The sequence below is a fragment of the Eublepharis macularius genome, chromosome 3, assembly GCF_028583425.1.
Source record: "Eublepharis macularius isolate TG4126 chromosome 3, MPM_Emac_v1.0, whole genome shotgun sequence".
NCBI lineage: Eukaryota > Metazoa > Chordata > Lepidosauria > Squamata > Eublepharidae > Eublepharis > Eublepharis macularius.
The window spans coordinates 182,772,901-182,794,763 of record NC_072792.1 but is presented as its reverse complement, the minus strand read 5'-3'; the positions used below and the strand labels follow the sequence as shown (position 1 = coordinate 182,794,763).

General features: G+C 46.0%; 1 protein-coding gene across 1 annotated transcript; it reads left to right on the top strand.

Annotated features, from left to right (window-relative positions):
• Window positions 1-569: 569 nt before the first annotated feature.
• Window positions 570-20,620, top strand: LOC129326128 (sialidase-3-like). Its single transcript, XM_054974273.1, has 3 exons — window positions 570-659; window positions 11,642-11,871; window positions 18,977-20,620. The coding sequence occupies exons 1-3, from the start codon at window positions 611-613 to the stop codon at window positions 19,964-19,966; spliced, it is 1,269 nt and encodes a 422-aa protein (XP_054830248.1). The 5' UTR covers window positions 570-610; the 3' UTR covers window positions 19,967-20,620.
• Window positions 20,621-21,863: the final 1,243 nt, after the last annotated feature.

The window sequence follows — 21,863 nt, the reverse complement described above, 5'->3', positions numbered from 1 at the left end:
TTGAATGTAACCATTAGAGCTTCGAATAAGATTCCCGCCATAGAAAGGGGAGTCACTAAGCATAATGAAGTAAGACTAGGATTTTCTATTGGGCAGTTAGTTTATTGGGGGCAATTAATTGATGCTATATACTGTTTTATTGCTCTTTGTTCACCTTCACTTCACTTCACTTCACCTTCACTCACTCTCTTACTTACTTCTTATCTAGCAAGATGTAGTCAGCTTAGCAATTTATTATTTTCTCCAAATGTAACCCTAATTTTTTATCCTTTAGTAAAGCAATTTTACAGAGCTACACTGGAGTGTGTGTGTGAATCTATTCTCATTACTTCCAATGTGCAATCTTTGCACAAACTCTGCTATATTTTCCTACAAGGTTATGGGCTACAGATAAAATAATGAGAATAACTCCATGTGTTAGCTAAAAGAAGAAATATTCCTTTTTGGCTTTTGTAAGTTTGAAGGTCTCCTCTCTTCTGCGCTCACTCCCTCTTGCTGTGGAGCTTCGGGAGCCAACTTGAGGAATCACCCTGACAACTTCGGCCCAAGGAAAGAAAGAAACGTGCAACTGAAAAGAAAGGACATCTAAGTCGTCCACATCAAAGGAAAGATGAGTACCGGAGCCGCAGCAGCTGCCGCATCCACCACTTCAAAAATTGGTGAGGAGATAAATTCCTTTAAAATACCTAATTTGAATCAAACCAACTTTACAATTTGGAACAATAGTCTAAAGCTAGCCCTCAAGGCGAACAAAATGCTTGACCTTTTAACTAAAGATCCGCCTCCCGGCGATGATCCTCAATTTGAGGAATACTCAACGAAAAATGCAAAAGTGATGTTTATGATTGTTACCTCCCTAAATGAGACTTACAGTCCATTGGTTGATCAGTATGAAACTGCAAAAGAGCTATATGAAGCAATCCTAGAGAAAAATCTTGGCAAAACTGATGATCAAATTAGAGACCTGAGATTAAGTTTGTACACGATCAGATATAAACATGGAGAAGACATGGAGTCACACATTAACAGAATACTCCAAATTATTAGTCAACTCCAGGCTGCGGGCAGTACTGTGCCTAAGTCCGAAATTTTTGCAGCTATAATGGGAAGTCTCCCTGAATCATATGAGAGCCATGTTACAGTCTTGAAAAGTATTCCAAATTTGACCATTCCATCTCTTACTAAGAGTCTGATGGATGCAGCAAGGAAAAAGGAAGCGAGTAACTTGAGCGAAAGTTTTCGTGCTTTCAGAGTATCAGAGAGAGGAAACAGAGGTGATGTAATTTGTAATTTCTGCAAGAGAAAAGGGCATTTTGCAAGGGAATGCAGGATGAGAGACAATTTGCCCAGAGGCCAAGATGCGCCCAGAGAACAAAGAGGCAGCCATTATCACCACAAAGGACCACGTGGTCGGGGGGGGGGTCATTCAGAGCTAGGAGTCGCAGTGCTGATAGAGAGACACGCAGAGAAGGCTTTTCTATGAGCAGAGAAAGATGGAATTCTAATTCTAGACACAATGTTTGTATGATTAATGATGAATATGATGCAGATATGAATCATTTTTGGCTACTCGACTCTGGATCTGGATACCACTTATGTCCAGACTTTGATAGCTTTATTAATTTTAATAATCAACCTGAAGTTAGTCTCCACCAAGTTGATGGAAGTGCGCTCCAAGTGGAAGGCACTGGTACTGTGAATTTAAAGCTAATTGATCTTAATGGGCATGTTAATTTCCTAACTCTCAAAGACTGCCTATATGTGCCCAAAGCTACCGAGCGAATAATTTCCCTTGGCAAGATGCTCAGTGCCGGGATCAGGATAGAAACAAACCGTACCGGAACCTCAAAGGTTATTTTAAAGGGACATGATGCTGAGATTCCTATTGTGAAATTGAAAAATTGTTTGTACCTGAGAACCGAAGTTGATAAAGTTGCAAGCCTGAAAGAGAAAGATTGTCAGCATAGAAACTGCATTTTTGGTTGGCATCATCATTTCGCCCATAAGAATGTTAACTCTATTCAAAGGCTATTAGAGAACAATGGAATTGTATATGATGATTGCAAGGCTATTGAGGAAACCTGTGAGATTTGCCTACAGGCAAAGGCTACCAAGCCAAACAGCAAGCCGCATCAGAAAGTTGAGGCTACCAGACTCCTCCAGAGAGTTCATTCAGACTTAATTGGTCCACTTAAGAGTTCGATAGATGGACACAGATATATTTTAACCTTTTTGGATGACCACAGTCGTTTTGCAAGTGTTTACCTGTTAAAAACTAAAGATCAAACAATAGATAAATTTAAGAACTTTGTGGCTACTGTGAGAAATCAATTTGGGAAAGCTCCAGAAATCTTGCATACTGATAATGGAAGTGAATACTGTAACACTGAATTCCAGAAATTTCTTGAACAAGAAGGAATAAAACATGAGAGAACAGTTCCATTTAGCCCATACCAAAATGGGGCAATAGAGAGATTTAATAGGTCTCTGCTAAACATGGGCAGAAGTCTTTTATTTCAATCAAAGCTCCCTGACTTGTGCTGGTCAGAAGCAGTAATGACTGCAGCTTACCTGTATAACAGAACGCTACACAGAGTAACTGGACAAACTCCATTTTTCCGCTGGTATGGGAAAAATCCAGGATTAAAGCATATTAAATCATTTGGTGCTAAAGCTTATTCATTCATTCCTAAGGAAAGAAGGGGCAAGTTGGAACCCAGAGCAGAACTGGGAATCCTTTTTTTTTTCTTTAATTTTATTTTTACTTTTGTTTTCCATACCCTTATCCCTCCCGCCCTCCCTTTAGCTACTCATCCTTTCTAGCCAGGGGCACAAGCTTAGGAGCTTCCACCGAACGTCCCGTTGTTGATCCTCCATGACCCATTTTAAATATAAATGCCATTTTTCCTTAATCTTTCCTATTCTTAATTCCCATGACTCATCCTGATTAATTATGGCTATAATGTCTGATTGAATGTATTCAAATAAATAATCCTGCCAGTTTAGTTCCGTCCACTTAGTTTTGTCTTTCCAACCAAATGCTATTACTGCTTTACCGGCTAGCACCATTGCTTTAAATAAGTCCTGTCCTTCTTTTCTGATATCTTTATGACCTAAAGTACTACCTAACATCAATTCTGGGTCTATCTTTGGTCTTATTGCGAAGAACTTATAAAGTTGCTCTGTTACCTTCTCCCAAAAAGCTTTAACTTCTGCACACTCCCACCACATATGGGAGTACCATCCTTTCCCGTTTCTGCAGTGCCAACAGTTTGAACTTAGTCTTGAGAACATATTAGCTAATATAGCCGGGGTTCTATACCACTTCGTGTAGAATTTCAATTCCAGCTCTCTGAATTTATGCACTTTTATCTCCTGTATACCTTTTATAATTCTGTCAACCCTTCTATCCGCTAGACTAATTTCTACGCTCCACTTCCCCTGAAGGAGGGTTCTTGTCCGATCTTTATCAGACATCATCCTTCTATATATCTTGCCTGCTAATCCTCTTTTTGTGTTTATCATCACCTTTAATAACTCCTCCATTGGTTCCCCCGCCGTCAGAGTCCTATTTTCGATTATCTTTTTAAGTCTATTATGTAAACCTATTAGCTTCAACCAATATTGCCTTCCTATTTCATCATGTAATGTTTGTAATGGTTTAAGTGACTGCCCACATAGTATATCTTGCAATCTAGTGTACCCTTTCTGTTTAAGTAATCTCCACCACTTCTCATCTTCCTCCTCCTCATCCAATGCCTCTAATAATACTTGTTTAGATACTCCCTTTAACCATTTCGGTTGCCATTTCCTCCAAATCATTAATGCTGTTTTTCTCGGTCCCGGTTCTAACATACTGTATTTAAACTTTCCTCCTGTAAATACTCCAAATCTTCCAACCCCTTTATTTGCCTCATTCTCGATTCTAACCCATTTTTGTTCACTTCTCTCCCCTATTTCCATTAATGTTTTTATTTGAAATGCTTCATAATAATTTCCCAGTTCTGGGACACCCCATCCCATGTCAGATCTATGAGCATATATGAAATATCTAGAAACCCTACTTTTTTTACTGCCAAAGACCCATTCTTTTATTCTCGCATTCCAACTGTTAATTTTTTGTCTATTGATTTCTAAAGGTATCATTTGAAACAAATATAATAACTTTGGGGTCCAGAACATTTTCACTATATTAATCCTAGCTGTTATGCTTAATGTCTTCTTGCCCCACCTCCTCATTTCTTTCAATATTGTGTTCCACGTCCGATTATAATTCCTCTCTACCATCTTATTAACATTTTTAACTATATCTATCCCTAAATATCTGAATTTCTTGACCCCTAAACCTATTCCTGTCCATTTATGTATCGCTTTCCTTTCTTCCATCCTCACATTAATATACATTATCTCTGATTTTGCCATATTAACTTTTAATCCTGAGTTTAACTCAAAGTCTTCTAATATAATTTTTGTCTCTTTGACTCCTTCTTTCAGATTAGATATAACTATGATCAGGTCATCTGCAAATAAGTTTAATTTAATTTCTTCCTTGCCTATTTGACATCCCTCTATCCTCCCAGAGTTCCTAATACGTTGAGCTAGTTGTTCTATAGCCATTATGAAGAGGAACGGGGAAAGCGGACATCCTTGCCTAACTCCTCTCTGAATTGAGAATTGTGAGGTATGTTCCCCATTGAGTCTAACTACCGCTGTGCCTTCTCTATATATTTCCTGGAATACTTGTATAATTGATTGACTAATTCCATATTTGGCCATAACTGTCCATAAAAATTGATATGACAGTGTATCAAAAGCTTTATAAACATCTAATTTTAATAAAGCCAGTTTCCTAAATTTACTATGACACAAGACATTGATTAAATTTCTTATTGGGTGTGCAATGTTTCTACCCTCCATAAAACCGTATTGATCCTCTTTTATCACTTTCCGAATAATATTCTTAAGTCTATTTGCCAATATTTTGGCAAAGAGTTTATAATCCTGATTCAGCAGGCTAATCGGTCTATATGAACCCACTTCTTGGGGGTCTCTCTTAGGTTTCAAAATCACCGTTATTTCTGCTTTCCTCCAGGTATCCGGGGCCTTTCCTCCTTTTAGTATATTATTAAATACTTCTTGTAATTCAGGGATCAATACCTCTTTCATTTCCTTATAAAATTCAGCTGAAAAACCATCTAACCCTGGAGATCTACCTGGCTTTAAGCTACCTATCGCCTGCTCAATCTCTTGACACTTTACATCCTCCTCAAGCCTCCTTCGTTCAGTTTCCGTTAACACTGTCCCTATCTCTTCCTCAAATTCCTTCACCTCTTTTTCCTCATATAAACTTTTATAAAATTTCTCAAATGCTCCTTTTATCTCCTCTGGATTCTGTGTCACCTTTTTATTTATCTTAATACTCCTCACCCTTTGTCTCTCCTTTTCCCTTCTCAGGTAATTTGCTAATCTCTTGGCTGAATTAAGTGTATTTCTCTGGTATTCGTTTTTTACCATAACCTGCTTTTTCCATAATGCCATGGAGTCAAGAACATCCAGTTTTTTCCGCAGTTCCCTAATTAATTTATGTCTATTGGGGCAAAATTTCTTTATTTGATCCTCTTGCAACTTACTTAATTCCTGTAGTTTCCCTTCCCTATCGGCATGCCATTTTTTCCTTATCTCCTTTTCTTTCATAATACATTGCCCTCTAATTACCGCCTTAGCCGCATCCCATAGTGTATTTGTCTCCACTGTTCCTCTGTTCTCTTTGAAGTATAGCTTTATTTGATCCGTAATATATCGCTTGTCCTCCTCCCTAGCCATAATCATGTTGTTGTATCTCCATGGTCTTCTAACTTGTTTATGCATTAGTATTATTTCTACACTTACCGGGGCGTGGTCTGAAATCCATATTGGATGGGTGGTTACTCTTTTTACCTCCCAGGTACTCATTCTATTTATAAGTACATAGTCTAAACATGAGGTGGTTTTATGTCTACTTGAAAAATATGTGGGTTTGGGCACTAGGTTAAGAACTTTGTGTACTTCAGTCAGATCCCATTGTTTCCAATTAATTATGTTATCTTTATTAAAATCCTTATTTAAATCTCTTGCCAAAATTACCTCTCCTTCAGAGAAGCTACGCGCTTTTTTTAATACCTTTAATAAAAAGGTTTTCTGTCCCATATTTGGAGCATATATGTTTATCAATGTTGTTAATCTATTTTCAACCAGGCATTTAACCATTATGAACCTCCCTTCAGCATCTCTTATCACTTCTATTACTCTTATATCATTCCTCTTGTGAGCCAGAATTGCCACACCTCTTGATTTTGATGATCCACGTGCCTCTGCCAAGATCCCCCAATTAGGGTCTCTGAATAAAGGTCTTTTATCTTTCTTTGATTTATGTGTTTCCTGGAGCCATGCTATATCTATATTCTGTTGTTTAAGAAATCTAAGAAGTTTATACCTTTTTAAATCCGAACCCAGACCATTGACGTTCAGTGTCAGCACCTGTAGCGTTTTATCCATTTTCAAACTCAGATTTACCTTCCCTTTGTTCCCCTGGCCCGATATTTAGTTTGATATTCCCCTTTGTATACCCAACTTCCCTTCCCTTCCCCCTCCCTCCCCCTCCCCTTCCCTTGTGTAGAGCCATGAGCTGGGGATGAGTACTCATCCCTTCTCTACACATCTGGGGTAAGCGCACCCTCCACTCCCCGAGTTATATTAATAACCATTTTAATACTATTTTAATTTTGTTTGTATACTTCCCTTAATATGTCTCAGTCTCGAGACAGTCTTGGCCTCTTGTCCTGACGGTTAGATGGACCTTCCTCAGAGTCCGGTTGCTGTGGCCGAGGTTGATGCGTTTCATCCATCGGGATTGACTCAGTATTCCTCACATTTACTCCCAAAGTTTCTAATAGGTCCCGTGCCTCTTCAGGGTTCCTCGCACAACGCCTCCTCCCCTCTTGGTAAATAACCAGGGATGCTGGGTACGCCCAGCTGAATTTAATGTTGCTTTGGTTAAGTTTCTGTGCAAAAGGTTTCATTTGAGTCCTTTGATAAAGCGTTTCTTTGCAAAAATCTTCCTTCACATAAACCCTTCTGCCTTTAAATGTCAGCTCTTTATTTTTCTTGAGTGTTTTGAATATCCTCTGCTGTAACTTCTCCCTCACAAGCTTCATTATCACCGGGCGCGGTTCCCCCCCCATTCTTCTTGTTTGGAGTCTGTGGGCACGTTCAATATCTTCTTCTTCTATTTCCAGCTCCTGTTGTGATAACCATCCCACCAGGGTCCGCTCTAAATCACATGCTTTAACTTCTTCAGAAATACCAAAGAAAATAATGTTCCCCCTCCTATTACGGTCGGATAAGTCTACGTATTGTTTTTTCAATGAATCAATCTCCACTTTGTTCTGTTGCGCAAGAGCCTTGGCTTCCGATGCAATGCCTGCCACCAATTTAACCTCTGAGCCCAAATTTCTCATTTCTGCTGTTAGCTCAGTTAAAGAAGTTTGTATTTTGGTCTGGGAGTCAAGCATTAGTGCTTGAAATTGTGCCAGTTGTTCTGATAAGCCTTTCACAGTAGCCGCCATGTTATCTGTCTCGGCTCGTCCTCCCTTCCCTTTTAAAACTAAACAAGTTCTGTTATCCTCTCACCTATTCTTTTCACCAAGCTTCTTCTTGTTGTGCCAGACGTCTCATAAATCAGTTTCAGCAGTTTCAATCAGCAGTTTACATTCTTTTAAAGCTGTTAACTTGGATGTCCTCGGGAGAGTGGAGACAAGGCGTCCAAACGCTAGCGCGTGCGCATTGCCCTCCAGAACTGGGAATCCTTGTGGATTATGCACCAAGAGGGTACAGAATCCTAAACCCCAAAACCTTTGAAATAAAAGTTGCTAACACTATATTCTTTGATGAGAAGCATGTGTTCACAGGGAACAAAGAACCTGATTCAGCAATGCCACCAAGCCGTGAAATAGAAGGTCCATTCTTCTGTGATCTGGTTTCGAGGTTGCCTGTTGCTGATGCTGATGCCAGTCTCCAGGAAGGACCCAAAGAAGCCTCACCTTCAGAAGGGGCAGAGGCAGGGATCCTACCACCAGAAGGGGAGACAGGTGAAACCTGGCCAGATGACACAGAGACAGAGACCAAGGTGAGGCGCTCAGCAAAAGAAAACAAAGGTGTGCCACCACTGAGATACGAATCTTGTGCTAAAGTGCAAACTGCTGATGAACCAGCAGACTGGGCTGAGATGCTTGAACTGCCTGAACACGAAAAGGACAAATGGATTAATGCTGCAAAGGAAGAGTTCAACTCACTTCACAGGAACCAAACCTGGACTCTAACAAAACTGCCACCTGGAAGAAAACCCATTGGGTGCAAATGGGTATTCAAAGTGAAACACAATGCAGATGGAAGCATTGACAAGCACAAAGCACGTCTCGTTGCCAAAGGATATACACAGAAACCTGGAATCGACTTTTCTGAAACTTTTGCACCAGTTACAAAGCATTCAACAGTAAGAATCCTACTAAGCGTAGCAGCTTCCACAGGTCTACATATTGAACACCTTGATGTTAAAACAGCCTTTCTCAACGGAGAGCTAGATGAAGAAATCTACATGACTCAACCAGAAGGATTTAAAGAAAAAGGCAAAGAGGCTTTAGTTTGCAAACTCAACAAAAGCATCTATGGACTACGTCAATCTGCCAGAGCTTGGAATGAGAAATTAAGAAAGCTACTATCACAACTGAATTTTAAACAAGGTGAAGCTGAACCTTGCCTATTTACAAGGATTATAAATGGACAATATCAATATTTGCTTTCTTTTGTGGATGATTTAATACTATGTTGTGACAGCAGTGAACAAGCCAAAGAAATTGTTAATCAACTAAATAAGGACACTGAGATTAAGCAGCTGGGTGAACCCAGCAGTTATTTGGGAAAGCTCATCGAGAGAACCCAGAATGGAAGTTTTCTTCTAAGCCAAAGACACAAGATCATGGAACTCGTGGAATCACTAGAGATGCAAGATGCCAGACCAAAGGGAACACCACTGGATCAAAATTATATCAAATACCATGATGGAGTACCACTAAGAGACAATGTCAAATACAGAGAAGTAATTGGAAAGCTTCTTTACCTGAGTAAAGTGTCAAGACCAGATCTATGCGCAGCGGTTGGGATCCTGAGCAGAAAAACAAGTGCACCCAACGAAGCTGACTGGGAAGCAGTAAAAAGGTAGCCGGATACCTGATTGGATCAGCAAACCTGAAACTAGAATTTTCACCATGTGATCACCCAATCCTAGTGGGATACATGGATGCCAGCTTTGCTGAGGAGATAGATGACTACAAGTCAACCAGTGGATACCTTTTCTTCTATGGAAACAACTTGATCAGCTGGACAAGCCAGAAACAAACTCTTATCGCTACGTCAACCACTGAAGCTGAATATGTATCTGCTGCACAAGCCTGTGATGAGCTTGGATGGATTATCAACCTACTGAAAGACTTTGGAATAGAAGAACCAAGACCCATCACTCTATTTGAAGACAACTTTGTCAGGGCTTGCCGTCGCTGCCGCTGGGCGTGGCACTGGGCGGTCTGCTCCTGACGTCACAGGGGGGCCAGGGAATCTGCAGGACCCTGCTCTGTGGAAGGAGGGGCGGTATACCTCACCCAGACTCCCTCTCAGTCCACTCGCTGGCCTGCTCAACCTGGCCTGCTTACCCTCTGCGCCCTCCTTCATCTTCTCCTTCCAGGACTCTCCTCCAAGCCTCCACCCTTGCATCTTACTGCTCTCACTCCACATCATCACTCCTCACTCACACCCACCACCACAGGGCTCTTCCCAGCCAGCTTTTATAGGGCTTCCTCCTACTGCCCCACCCCTCTTCCAGCCTGGCCTTTGGCTGCACCAAGCAGTTGCAGCTGGGGTAGCTGATCTGGCCCCACTGACCAGCACCAGCTGTGCCTTGTTCTCTGGCTGCCCAGCCTCCCTGCCTTGGCTGATTGCTGAAGGCATGTCCAGCTGCAGTCCCCTGGCTAGCAGCCCGGCCTCCCTGGCTGAGCTGATGGCTGAAGGTGGGTCCAGCTGTGGCTCCTTGGCTGGTTGCCCAGGGCTTCCTGCAGAGTGCCTCCAATAGCCCCACCTGGAGTGGCTTGGCTTTTGGCAACTCCTGGGCCAGGCTACTATTTTCTAACTGGGGCGTGGCTTTGGGTTGTTGGGGCTGCTGCTGCTTCTCCTCCTCAGGTAAGGTCTTTGGGTGGGTGACTGCTGAGCTTCCAATCCCTCTGCCCTTGCCCCCTTCCGCCTTGCCTAGCCTCCTTTCCCTCCCTAGGGGAGTGGGACTCGCTGGCCTCTCTCTGTCTCCCCCTGCCTCCTGAGGCCCTGGGCTTTTGCCCCTTGCCCCTGGCACCGGCAGGTTCTGGCTCCATTTGCCTGTGGGAGGGGTTGACCTGCTGTCCCCCAGCTGCCCCCTCTGCCTGCCAGTCAGACCGGTTGACCTGCTGTCAGCTGGCTGACCAGTTGACCTGCTGTCAGCTGGCTGACCAGTTGACCTGCTGTCTGCTGGCTGCCCCCTCTGTTTGCCCATCAGCCCGGCTGACCTGCTGTTCCCTCCTACCAAGTCTGGGGGCTGGGACCCAGACCCCGGACAAACTTATCCTGTGTTGCTTTAGCCAAGAGTGAGAGCATCAAAGGAAAGACCAAACACGTAGTAGTGAAACATCTCAAAGTGAGACAACTGCAACAGCAAGGACTAATAGACATTAAATACTGTCCTTCTGATGAGATGGTTGCTGACATACTGACCAAGCCGCTCAACAAAGCAAAGCTTGAACACCTACGCAAGAAGATGAACCTTCATGACTTCCACTCCAACACCTGAGAAGGGGATTGTAGGAATTTAGCAAGTGTTTTCATTTCAGTCATGAAAGAGTTAAACTGTTTGTGTTACCTACTTAATTAGTAAACATACTTTGAATGTAACCATTAGAGCTTTGAATAAGATTCCCGCCATAGAAAGGGGAGTCACTAAGCATAATGAAGTAATACTAGGATTTTCTATTGGGCAGTTAGTTTATTGGGGGCAATTAATTGATGCTATATACTGAAGTTTTATTGCTCTTTGTTCACCTTCACTTCACTTCAACTTCACTTCACTCACTCTCTTACTTACTTCTTATCTAGCAAGATGTAGTCAGTTTAGCAATTTATTATTTTCTCCAAATGTAACCCTAATTTTTTATCCTTTAGTAAAGCAATTTTACAGAGCTACACTGGAGTGTGTGTGTGAATCTATTCTCATTACTTCCAATGCACAATCTTTGCACAAACTCTGCTATATTTTCCTACAGTTACCATGTTCATAGGACAGAGAAGATCCCTAAATCTTCTAATAAAATGAAACCCAAAATCTTCTGATCTTTCTTTGCACTTGACAACTGGAGCCCCTCCTATCTGTTAAGAGACAAGCTAGGGTTGAATTTCCCACCCTAGCTGGCAATTAAGCCCCGGATACAGAGCCGACACAGGAGCCCAAAGAAATACATGCTCTCCGACAGTTGCCATCTTTCTTCACTACTCTGATTCTTTTGATGTTCCTTCTTTTCTCCTCTCTTCCCAGACTATTCTTGCACTCCAGAAAACATGGCAGAAGCTCGGGTGGGCTCTGGGAAGGTGGCCCTTTTCTGCCAGGAAGCACCAGGGGGGATCACCTATCGCATCCCAGCCCTGCTGTACCTGCCCCAGGAGTCCATTTTTCTGGCTTTTGCTGAGAAGCGCTCGTCATTCAGGGATGAAGATGCTGAATTCCTGGTGATGCGACGAGGGCACAAGGAGGGAATGTCTGTTCAGGTAATGCTTTCCTGCAGTGAGAAGCTGAACGCAGTTGGGCTGTTCTTGATTTCATTTTTCAAAATTGATATCCTATCTCTTCCGCAGTGGAAACATAGAGCTGGAAGGGAACCCAAGGGCCAACTAGGCCAGCCCCTGCACAATGCAAGAAATTCACAGCTATCTGCCCTGCTCACCTCCCCCAGTGACCCTGCTCTATGCCCAAAGGAAGCCAAAAAACCTCTAGGATCCCCGGGCATTTGGGCCTGGAAGATTTGATTTTGATTTGATTTGATTTATTCAATTTCTAGCTCACCTTCCCTTCAAGTAGGCTCAGGGCCAGTTACATCATCATAATCACATAGAAAGATAACATATATAAAAAGCAGAATCAATAAATGTAAGTTATAAAATACAGTATTAAATACAATTAAACAAAATTGCTCCAAGATACAGGCTTTAAAATACAGATCAAGTAAACAGTTGAAATACTTTGAGGTTAGACAGTGGGCAGAAATCCACCAAGGTCCAAACCAGCAGAAAATGGAGCAGAGCCAGACAAGAGGGACAGCAGGCTAGTTCACCAGTGCTGAGGGCTGTATTGTTCATAAGGCTGACTAGGCCAAAGCCTAGATCAGAGCTGTATTATTCATAAGGCTGACTAGACTGAAGCCTCAGTCAGGGCTGTATTATTCATAAGGCTGACTAGGCCGAAGCCTAGGTCAGGGCCGTATTATTTATAAGGCTGACTAGGCCGAAGCCTAGATCAGGGCTGTATTATTCATAAGGCTGACTAGGCCGAAGCCTTGGTCAGAGCCGTATTATTCATAAGGCTGACTAGGCCAAAGCCTTGGTCAGAGCTGTATTATTCATAAGGCTGACTAGGCCAAAGCCTTGGTCAGAGCTGTATTATTCATAAGGCTGACTAGGCCGAAGCCTCGGTCAAGGCCATATTATTCATAAGGATGACTAGGTCGGAACCTAGGGGCCCTACAGGGACTAGGGGCCCGTCAATTTTTTTTGCTGCGGCACACCGCCATATAAATTACAATTAATTCTCTTATATAAGCTCTATTAATAAGATAATTAATTGCTTCCTTACTGAAGTAAAACAAATTGTCTCTTATTTTAAAACCATTATCCATAAATTATATATTTTTAATAAATAGTAACAATTTTATTCACTTCAAAATATTACATTATCGAACAATTATACCCCCAAAATGTGCTTTCCTGAAGAGTTCTTCTCGCGCAATAAAAATATTTTTAAAACTAGAAACACAGCCCGTTGTGCAAATAAATACAACGGGCTCTAGAAAGCTGGGGAGGGCTGTGGGGGGGAAGGTGGTTAGGAAGGGCTGGCAGGTGGGGGGCAAGGAGAGTCTGGGGAGAGGTGAAAAGCAGGAGAGGTCTGGGGAGGGATGGCAGGTAGGGAGGCAATGGGGGTTTGGGAAGGGTGGAAATGCAGGAGAGGTCTGGGGAGAGATGGCAGGTAGGGAGGCAGTGGGGGTTTGGGGAGGGCTGAGAGGCAGATGGGGTGTGGAGAGGAATGGTGGGTAGGGAGGCAAATGGGGGTTTGGGAAGGGTGGAAATGCAGGAGAGGTCTGGGGAGAGATGGCAGGTAGGGAGGCAGTGGGGGTTTGGGGAGGGTGGAAAGGCAGGAGGGGTGTGGGCAGGCCTGGAAGGCGGGGTGTGGAGCTAGGGAGGGAGGGCAGAGTGAGTTCGCTCTTCCCTCCGCATGCCCGGCTCCAGTGGGCCTCGCAGGGCGATGGGCGCATTGCTCCCGCCCCATTGCCCTGTCCCTGCTGAGAGCGCCACAGCACAGCACGGCTCCGAGGGGGATGGGCGTTTCACCCGCCCGGGCCCCGCCCAGAGCGGCACGGCATGGCTTGGTAGGGCCCGGACAAGCAATATGCCCATCGCCCTTGAAGCCCCGCTGAGCAGTGCCGCTCTCAACGGGGCCCGGGCAGGCGAAGCACCCGTCCCCCTCGGAGCCACGCCACTCTTGCTGGGGGCATTTCACCCACCCGGGCCCTGCCGAGCACCGCGGTGCGGCGCAGCAGGGCTCCAAGGGCGATGGGTGCTTCGCCTCTCCCATCCCCGCCCACGGTGCGGCTCTGCAGGGCTTGGACGGCGAGGGGCATTTTGCGTCCGCCCGGCCCCCAGCGAGAGCGGCACGGCTCGACAGCACTCCGAGGCCAACCGGCATTTTGCCTCCTCTCGGCCCCCTGCAAGAGCAGCACTGCGTGGCTCAGTGGGGCTCTGAGGGGGACAGGCGTTTTGCCTGCTCAGGCCCCGCCGAGAGCAGCACGGCGCAGCGCAGCGGGGCTCCAAGGGGGACGGGCATTTCGCCATTGCCCAGGCTCCACCAGCACTTGAGCGCGTAGCTCTTCCCGCACCGCCCTCTTCCTCCAGCTGGGCTAGCTAGCCCGCGGCCTTCCCCGCTGCCCTTTTATGCTGGTGCGCCTCGCGCAGGCGCACCAGCATCAATGTGAGTCGTCAGAAACTCACTAAGGGAATTATATAGTAGGATTATGAATAGAATTCTTCAGGGGACCCTCAAAATGGATATAGGGCTACGTACCTGCTGTACCAGGGTCTGGCTGTAGTGGGGTGAAAGATTGAAGTGTCAGAGGGGGCCCGAAATACCTGAAAGTCTCAGGGCCCAGCCATGGGTTCATATGGCCCTGCTAGTGTCTCAGCCACAACCATAGGCCTGGTGGAACATCTTCCTTTCCTTCTTTCCTTCCTCCAGTTGACTCCACCTCTTCCTCCTCTCTCCTCCATCTTACCACCGTGAAAACAAGATGTGCCCTCCTGTATCTCTGTCTTTTCTAGTTAAGCTAGTTAGTTTAGAATGCTGTCTATCCTATCCTGAACCTTATAATAAAGGACTCATATTAATCAACTAAAATAAAAGATAACCTTTGTGTGAACTTGCTTTCCTAAGCAGCAAGTGCAATTCCACTGTGCCGATATGTACTCTGCCTAACAGTGTATTCCCCGTGTGAAACTTACTTATTTTTACTTACTTACATTATCCATAGGTGGCATTTCTCAAGAAACTCAAGGTGGATTACACAGTGTACATCTATGGCAGCGATGGCGAACCTATGGCACGCGTGCCACAGCCGGCACGCAGAGCCCTCTCTGTGGGCACGTGAGCCAGAGCTCATTTGGAGGCGTGGGTTTTGGCCTCGCCCACGTGATTCCTTTTCCTCCTGGCTGGGCTACAAAGGAAAGAAAGCTGCATTTAATTTAGTAGCCAGTGCACAACGGGAGGAGCCCAGCCCAGAGAGTTGCCCTTTCCCTCTCTGTCCCGGACTCCCAGCTCGGGAAGCCAGGGCAGGCTGCCAAGCAGATTTCCTGTCCTGCGCATTCTCTCTGCTGCGGAGCAGACTTTCTGTCCCGGCAGCAAGAGCTGGGAGGAGCTGGGGAGGAGCAGAAAGCTGTGGAGCGCGCACTTTCTTTGCCGGCGTGGGAGTCTGAGAAACACGTGCGGTGCTTCTTCTTGCACAACTCCTTTACCGGCTGGGGATGGAGCCGGAGAAGGTGGCAACCTGTGCTGCTTCTGTGCCGGCGGCGGGAGTTGGAGAAGGACGTGCTGGTGCTTCCCGTGCAGCTCCTTTGCCAGCTGGAGAAGGCAGCGGCGTGAGCGGCTTCTTTGCTGTGAAGAAGCCTCCTCATCAATCCCAGCTGAAGCAGCGGTGGGAGGTGGAGGAGAAGGCCGCCAAGCAGCTTCTGTATCGATTTGGTGAGTCCAGTGGTGTGGGTCCGAGTCCATGCTGGTCCAAGTCCAATGTCCTTTTTTTCCTCAACAAGCTTCCACTACTGTATACTTTCCTGAAGCATGTAAAATATATAAACTAGTACTGTCAACAAAGCCTTTCTCACTGTCGGTTAAACATCCACTTCACCAGAGCTATATTCAAAAAATTTTATTTTAACATCTTTTAATTACAGACAGTAAAATAGTTCAGTAATGGGGGTGGGTGAGCAGGAAGGGAATCCTGGCTATATAAAAAACCTCCATGGTCAACAGTGGGGAAACATCCAAAGTGCTGGGGGCGGGGGCGGGGGGGGAGAGGAATCTGCTGGTTTTTCTTTTCTGGCTAAAGAGAAGAAATATCATTTCGGTTTGGAAAAGCTGAAATGAATATTCCTTCCCAGAGCAGGAGCGAGAACAGACGGTCCGAAGGTTTGGGGAGGGCACAAAGAGAAGTAAGGGTGGGGGGCTTTAAAAGCTGCAACAGTTGTACTGCCTAGTTCTGCAGCCCCTCAAAACTAGGAACACCCCCCCCCCCCTCAATTTCTGATGTAAGAAGGCTGGTGGAAGATCTGGAAAGTCATTCTCTCCCCATCAAGAGCAGTATGGTTTGAAGACCACGGCATATGTTCCTCCCCACAAGACACTCACAGAACCAAATCCTGCCCCCAAATTTGTTTGGGTCATCTAATGCTTGTGAGCAGCTGTTTTCAGCTTTGAATTATATCAAATCCGATACCAGAAACAGACTAACAGATGACCTGAGTGCTGCATGTGTTGCTCTCAAACTAACGGAGTATGAGCCAAGGTTTGACAAATTATCAGCATGCATCCAACAGCAAAAATCACATTAATTGTGCAAAAGCATGCCAAATGCAAATTTTTATCTAAAGCAGCGTTTGCAGTCCAAGACATTCGTTTAGGAGTTGTTTAAAGTGTGTTAAGCAAGTTTAGTTTTCTTGTTTATCTTGCTCATCCTAATACAGGTTGACTTTTACTTTTACTAATCCAACACCTGTAGAAGCAAGGAAAGGACCCGGAGTAAGGCTTGCCCCATACAATTTCAGTCTGGCATATTCATATTACGAGTATCCAGGGCTTTTTTTCTGGGAAAAGAGGTGGTGGAACTCAGTGGGTTGCCCACGGAGAAAATGGTCACATGGCTGGTGGCCCCGCCCCCTGATCTCCAGACAGAGGGGAGTTTAGATTGCCATCCGGAGGGCAATCTCAACTCCCCTCTGTCTGGAGATCAGGGGGCGGGGCCACCAGCCATGTGACCATTTTCAAGAGGTTCCGGAACTCCGTTCCCCTGCGTTCCCCCAGAAAAAAAGCCCTGCGAGTATCCCTTATCCAAAAATGCATGCACGTAATTATTTTAAAAGTTTATATAAATTACTTGGCTTCAGGCTATGTGTACAATGTATTACTGTATTTTTTTCATTTACTAGAGTTGATGTTTTTTTCAATTAAAAACTATATCATTGACACAGGGCCGGTGCCAGAGGTTTTGGCGCCCGCGGCGGCGTGTGCGCGCGGGCGCGCCACGGACTGCGTGATGACGTCATTGCAGACGTCATCACGCGCCGCAGGGGGGCTGGGCGGCGTGTGGAGGACCGCCGAGCGCAGAAGCTGTGAGCCGGGGCTGGGGCGGCGCGCGGAGGCTGCTCCGTGCGCCACCCCAGCAGCAGCTCACGGCTTCTGCGCCCGGCTGGGGCGGAGGAGCACGCAACGGAGCCAGCCAGCCCCGTGCTTCCACCGCCGCCGCCCCCACACGCCCCAGCCGGGAGCAGAAGCTGCGAGCCGCTGCTGGGGCGGTGCGTGGAGGCTGCGCCCGGCTGGGAAGTGTGGCGGCGGCAGCGGGGCTCAAGCGGCGCACAGAGGCTGCGCCCGGCTGGGGTGTGTGGCAGCGGTCATGGCAGCAAGGGGCTGGCTGACTGGCTGCAGCAGTAGCTGCAGCCAAGTCATGCCAGCTTCGCTGCGCGCGTCTCCACCCCCCAACACCCCTTCCAGCGCCCCTCCAGTGCCCGCGCGCCCGAGGCCACCGCCTACCTGGCCTCCATGGGCGCGCCGGCCCTGCATTGACAGCTCTTTTACTGTGTTTTTCTTTTAAGACAAAATATGTTAATTAGTTCGGACAACTGTACGAGTCGTTGTTTCTAAACTAAAACCTCAGTATTCAGGTTTAATTGCAGTGTTGGCACTTTGAAACAAATAAGTTGGTTCTGTGTTGCAGTTTGGGCACTCGGGCTCAAAAAGGTCCGCCATCACTGATCTATGGAATCAATAGGATGGGACATCCAATAAGCAATGTAATAGGATCAGGATTGCAGAAATTATAACCAAGTAAAAATTTGACACAAAGCAGAAACAAAGCACATTATTAACATGGCATATTAAATTATGTAGAAACGACATAATAGGATGCCCTGACCTGGATAGCCCAGGTGAGCCTGATCTTATCAGATCTCAGAAGCTAAACATGGTTGGCCTTGGTTAGTAATTGGATGGGAGACCTCCAATAAAGACCAGGGTTGAGGAGGCAGCCAATGGCAAACCACCTCGGTTAGTCTCTTGCCATGAAATCCCCACCAGGGGTCGCCGTAAATCAGCTATGACTTGAGGGCACTCTCCACCACCACATAATAGGATAATACCATTGTGTTGTAGCGGTTAGAGCGTTAGATTAGGATCTGGGAAACTGAGGTTTGAACTTCAACTCTGCCATGGAAGCTTACTGAGTGACCTTGGGCCAATCACGCCCTCCCTTACAGGGTTATTTCAGAGATAAAGTGCAGGAGAGAATGATGTAAACTACTTTGGGTCCCCACAGGGGAGAAAGGCAGAGTGTCAATGAAATAATAAATACTGTGACAGATAGTATGTGCTATACACAGTAGTATAGTCCACAGACCCTTTCCTTTTATTAAAGCACCTTCCGGATCTGTTCTGTTATAATACAGCACTATGACTTTTGTAAAATCGCCCGCCTGAATAATTTAGTTTTGCGTAGTCTGCAGAATGCCAGGACGGTTGGAGCCTTTATGACCTCCACACGCAGGCTATTCCAAAAGGTGGGCGCCACCACAGAGAAGGCACGTGTACGTGCAAGTTTTGCCTACTTGCAGAGAGGCATCTGCAGAAGGCCCTGTTCAGATGAGTGAAGCAGCTGTAGAGAGACAGAGGCAGTACAATAGATATGAGGAACAAAGATCGTGAAGGGCTTCGTATGTGATGGCCAGTATCTAAAATTGAGCCTGGTAACTGATGGGGAGACAGTGGAGTGACTGCTGCAGAGTAACATGCCTGCCCTGCCCTGTATCTGACAATAACCTGTTGATCCTTCTCTCCACCTTGCTTCAGTGGGGCCCTAAAGAGCCTCTGACGACAGCCTTGCTGCCCGGTCACCGCACCATGAACCCATGCCCGGTATATGAGAAAACGAGCGGCCAAGTTTTCCTGTTTTTCATCTGTGTGCAGAGACACATCTCAGAATGGCATCAGATCATGTCGAGGAAGAACGCAGCCAGGCTGTGCTTTGTCTCTAGCCAAGATGGCGGCTACACATGGAGCCAGTTGACTGATTTGACCGATCAAGTGATTGGACATGACTTGAGAAACTGGGCCACGTTTGCTGTTGGGCCTGGCCACGGATTGCAGATGAGCTGCGGGCGCCTGGTGATTCCTGCATATGCCTACTACATGCACTGGAGTTTCTTTGCCCCCTCTTCTGTTAATAACATAAAACCACATTGTTTTATTTTCTACAGTGATGACCATGGGAAGAATTGGGCATGGGGCCAGCTCCTCAAGAGCTTGCACACTATAGAATGCCAGGTCGCTGAGCTCACTTCTCAAGATAACGAGCAAGTGTTATATTGCAACGCTCGTAGTCCGGACAAGTATAGGGTCGAAGCCTTCAGCGTGGACTATGGAACCGAATTTGAGGAGTCCTTCCTATGCAAGGAGTTGCCCGAGACAGGAACTGGTTGCCAGGGCAGCGTGGTGAGTTTCACCCCAGTGCTGCAACCCTCAGAGCTGGATCGAAGAGAAAATACATCTGCATTAGAGACCACTAAGCCATGGATGGTTTTCTCCCACCCCGCAAGCAGACACAGGCGAATCAATTTGGGTATCTACCTCAACACTTCCCCACATGTGAAGGAGAGTTGGGAGGACCCATGGGTGCTGTATGAAGGGCCCAGTGGCTACTCGGACCTAGCCGTGTGCGAGGACGGCCAGTCGCTGCTCTTTGGTTGCTTGTTTGAATGCGGAGTGTCCAACGAAATTGAGGAGATTGCCTTCCAACTCTTCACTGATGCTGACCTCCTGAGAAATGTAAAAGAAGACTGATCTGGAGTCCCTGTTCCCTCGGATGTGTTTCTGCCCTTAATTCCTTGACATTAAGAAACCAGCAACAGAAAACGAGATCCTTTTTGTTTTCCTGCCTGTCCTCTCAGTCATTGGCTTGGAGCTCTGAGGTTAAAACTTCAGAAAATGGCTGCTACTCAACCATCAAGCCCTCCTGTGAAGAGCACAGAGAACCTCCTGCCGCCACATCTTTAAGAAGATAACAATAAAGATTTTCCAAGCAGATAACAGTAAACACATTCCCTGCAGTTCAAGAATTCCATAACAGACGTGGCCTAAAGCTGGACTATATTCCTGGCACACGCTTGATCCTCTGCCACTTTGTTCCTCAATGTTTTAAAGAAGCCATTTTCTAAACCTCGTGGGCGAAAAGCTTAATGTTGGCTGGACAAAGGTTTGGTGAGATCTCAGCAGCAGAAGGCAGGCTAAGGAGAACTTCCATAACTGGGACACAGGCTTTCTTCCCCTGCCTTCATTTCCCACCCTGACGGTTTTTATGCTTCTCCTTATTCTTGTATCTATATGTTTCCAGAAGTGCTGGGAAAATAATTGGTTCCCAAAAATTTGTCTTTTCCCAGTTGCCATTACTGTTTGGTGTATTGGGTAAGAGCGGCAATACTCTAATCTGGAAAGCCAGGTTTGATTCCCAATTCCTCTGCTTGGCCAACTGGGTGACCATGGGTCAGTCACAGCTCTCTCAGAGCTCTCTCAGCCCAACCTACCTCACAGGGTAATTGTTGGGGGGGTAATAATAACATACTTTGTAAACTGCTGTGATTGGGTGATAAGTTATCCTGAAGGGCGGTATATAAATTGAATGTTGTTGTTGTTTCCACTCTGTGCCTTTCAGGAGGGCAGCATGTGGTCCACAGACAAGGCAGGAATCTGCATATGTGAGAGACTCCCTGGGCCTTTAGAAAATCGATAAATTTTTTAAAAATGGCACTCCAGCCCTGGGCCAAATCGCCACAGTTTGTTGTATAGAATGTTCTTTACAGTCACATCCATTGAAAAGCTCTTTGTGTCTCTGAGCTGGTGACTGATGTTATCTTTAGGGCCTTTTCCCTCAGTATAAAACTACCTTTTAAAACAACTCGAAGGGCAGCAAATGGGCAAAATCAACAGCCACCCGTTCACCTGCTTGTTGATGAGGTCAGGAACAGGGCTGTGTTATTCATAAGGCTGACTAGGCCGAAGCCTAGGTCAGGGCCGTATTATTCATAAGGCTGACTAGGCCGAAACCTCGGTCAGGGCCGTATTATTCATAAGGCTGACTAGGCCGAAACCTCGGTCAGGGCCGTATTATTCATAAGGCTGACTAGGCCGAAGCCTCGGTCAGGGCCGTATTATTCATAAGGCTGACTAGGCCGAAGCCTCGGTCAGGGCCGTATTATTCATAAGGCTGACTAGGCCGAAGCCTAGGTCAGGGCCGTATTATTCATAAGGCTGACTAGGCCGAAGCCTAGGTCAGGGCCGTATTATTCATAAGGCTGACTAATCTGAAGCCTCGGTCAGGGCCGTATTATTCATAAGGCTGACTAGGCCGAAACCTCGGTCAGGGCCGTATTATTCATAAGGCTGACTAGGCCGAAGCCTCGGTCAGGGCCGTATTATTCATAAGGCTGACTAGGCCGAAGCCTCGGTCAGGGCCGTATTATTCATAAGGCTGACTAGGCCGAAGCCTAAGTCAGGGCCGTATTATTCATAAGGCTGACTAGGCCGAAGCCTCGGTCAGGGCCGTATTATTCATAAGGCTGACTAGGCCGAAGCCTCGGTCAGGGCCGTATTATTCATAAGGCTGACTAGGCCGAAGCCTCGGTCAGGGCCGTATTATTCATAAGGCTGACTAGGCCGAAGCCTAGGGGCCCTGCAGAGATTA

Excerpts from the sequence above, each read along its gene's own strand:
- LOC129326128 (XM_054974273.1), top strand. The coding sequence starts at position 611 with ATGAGTACCGGAGCCGCAGCAGCTGCCGCATCCACCACTTCAAAAATT. Across the intron at positions 660-11,641 it reads ATCCACCACTTCAAAAATTG|ACTATTCTTGCACTCCAGAA; the intron begins GTGAGGAGATAA and ends CTCTCTTCCCAG. Across the intron at positions 11,872-18,976 it reads AGGAGGGAATGTCTGTTCAG|TGGGGCCCTAAAGAGCCTCT; the intron begins GTAATGCTTTCC and ends ACCTTGCTTCAG.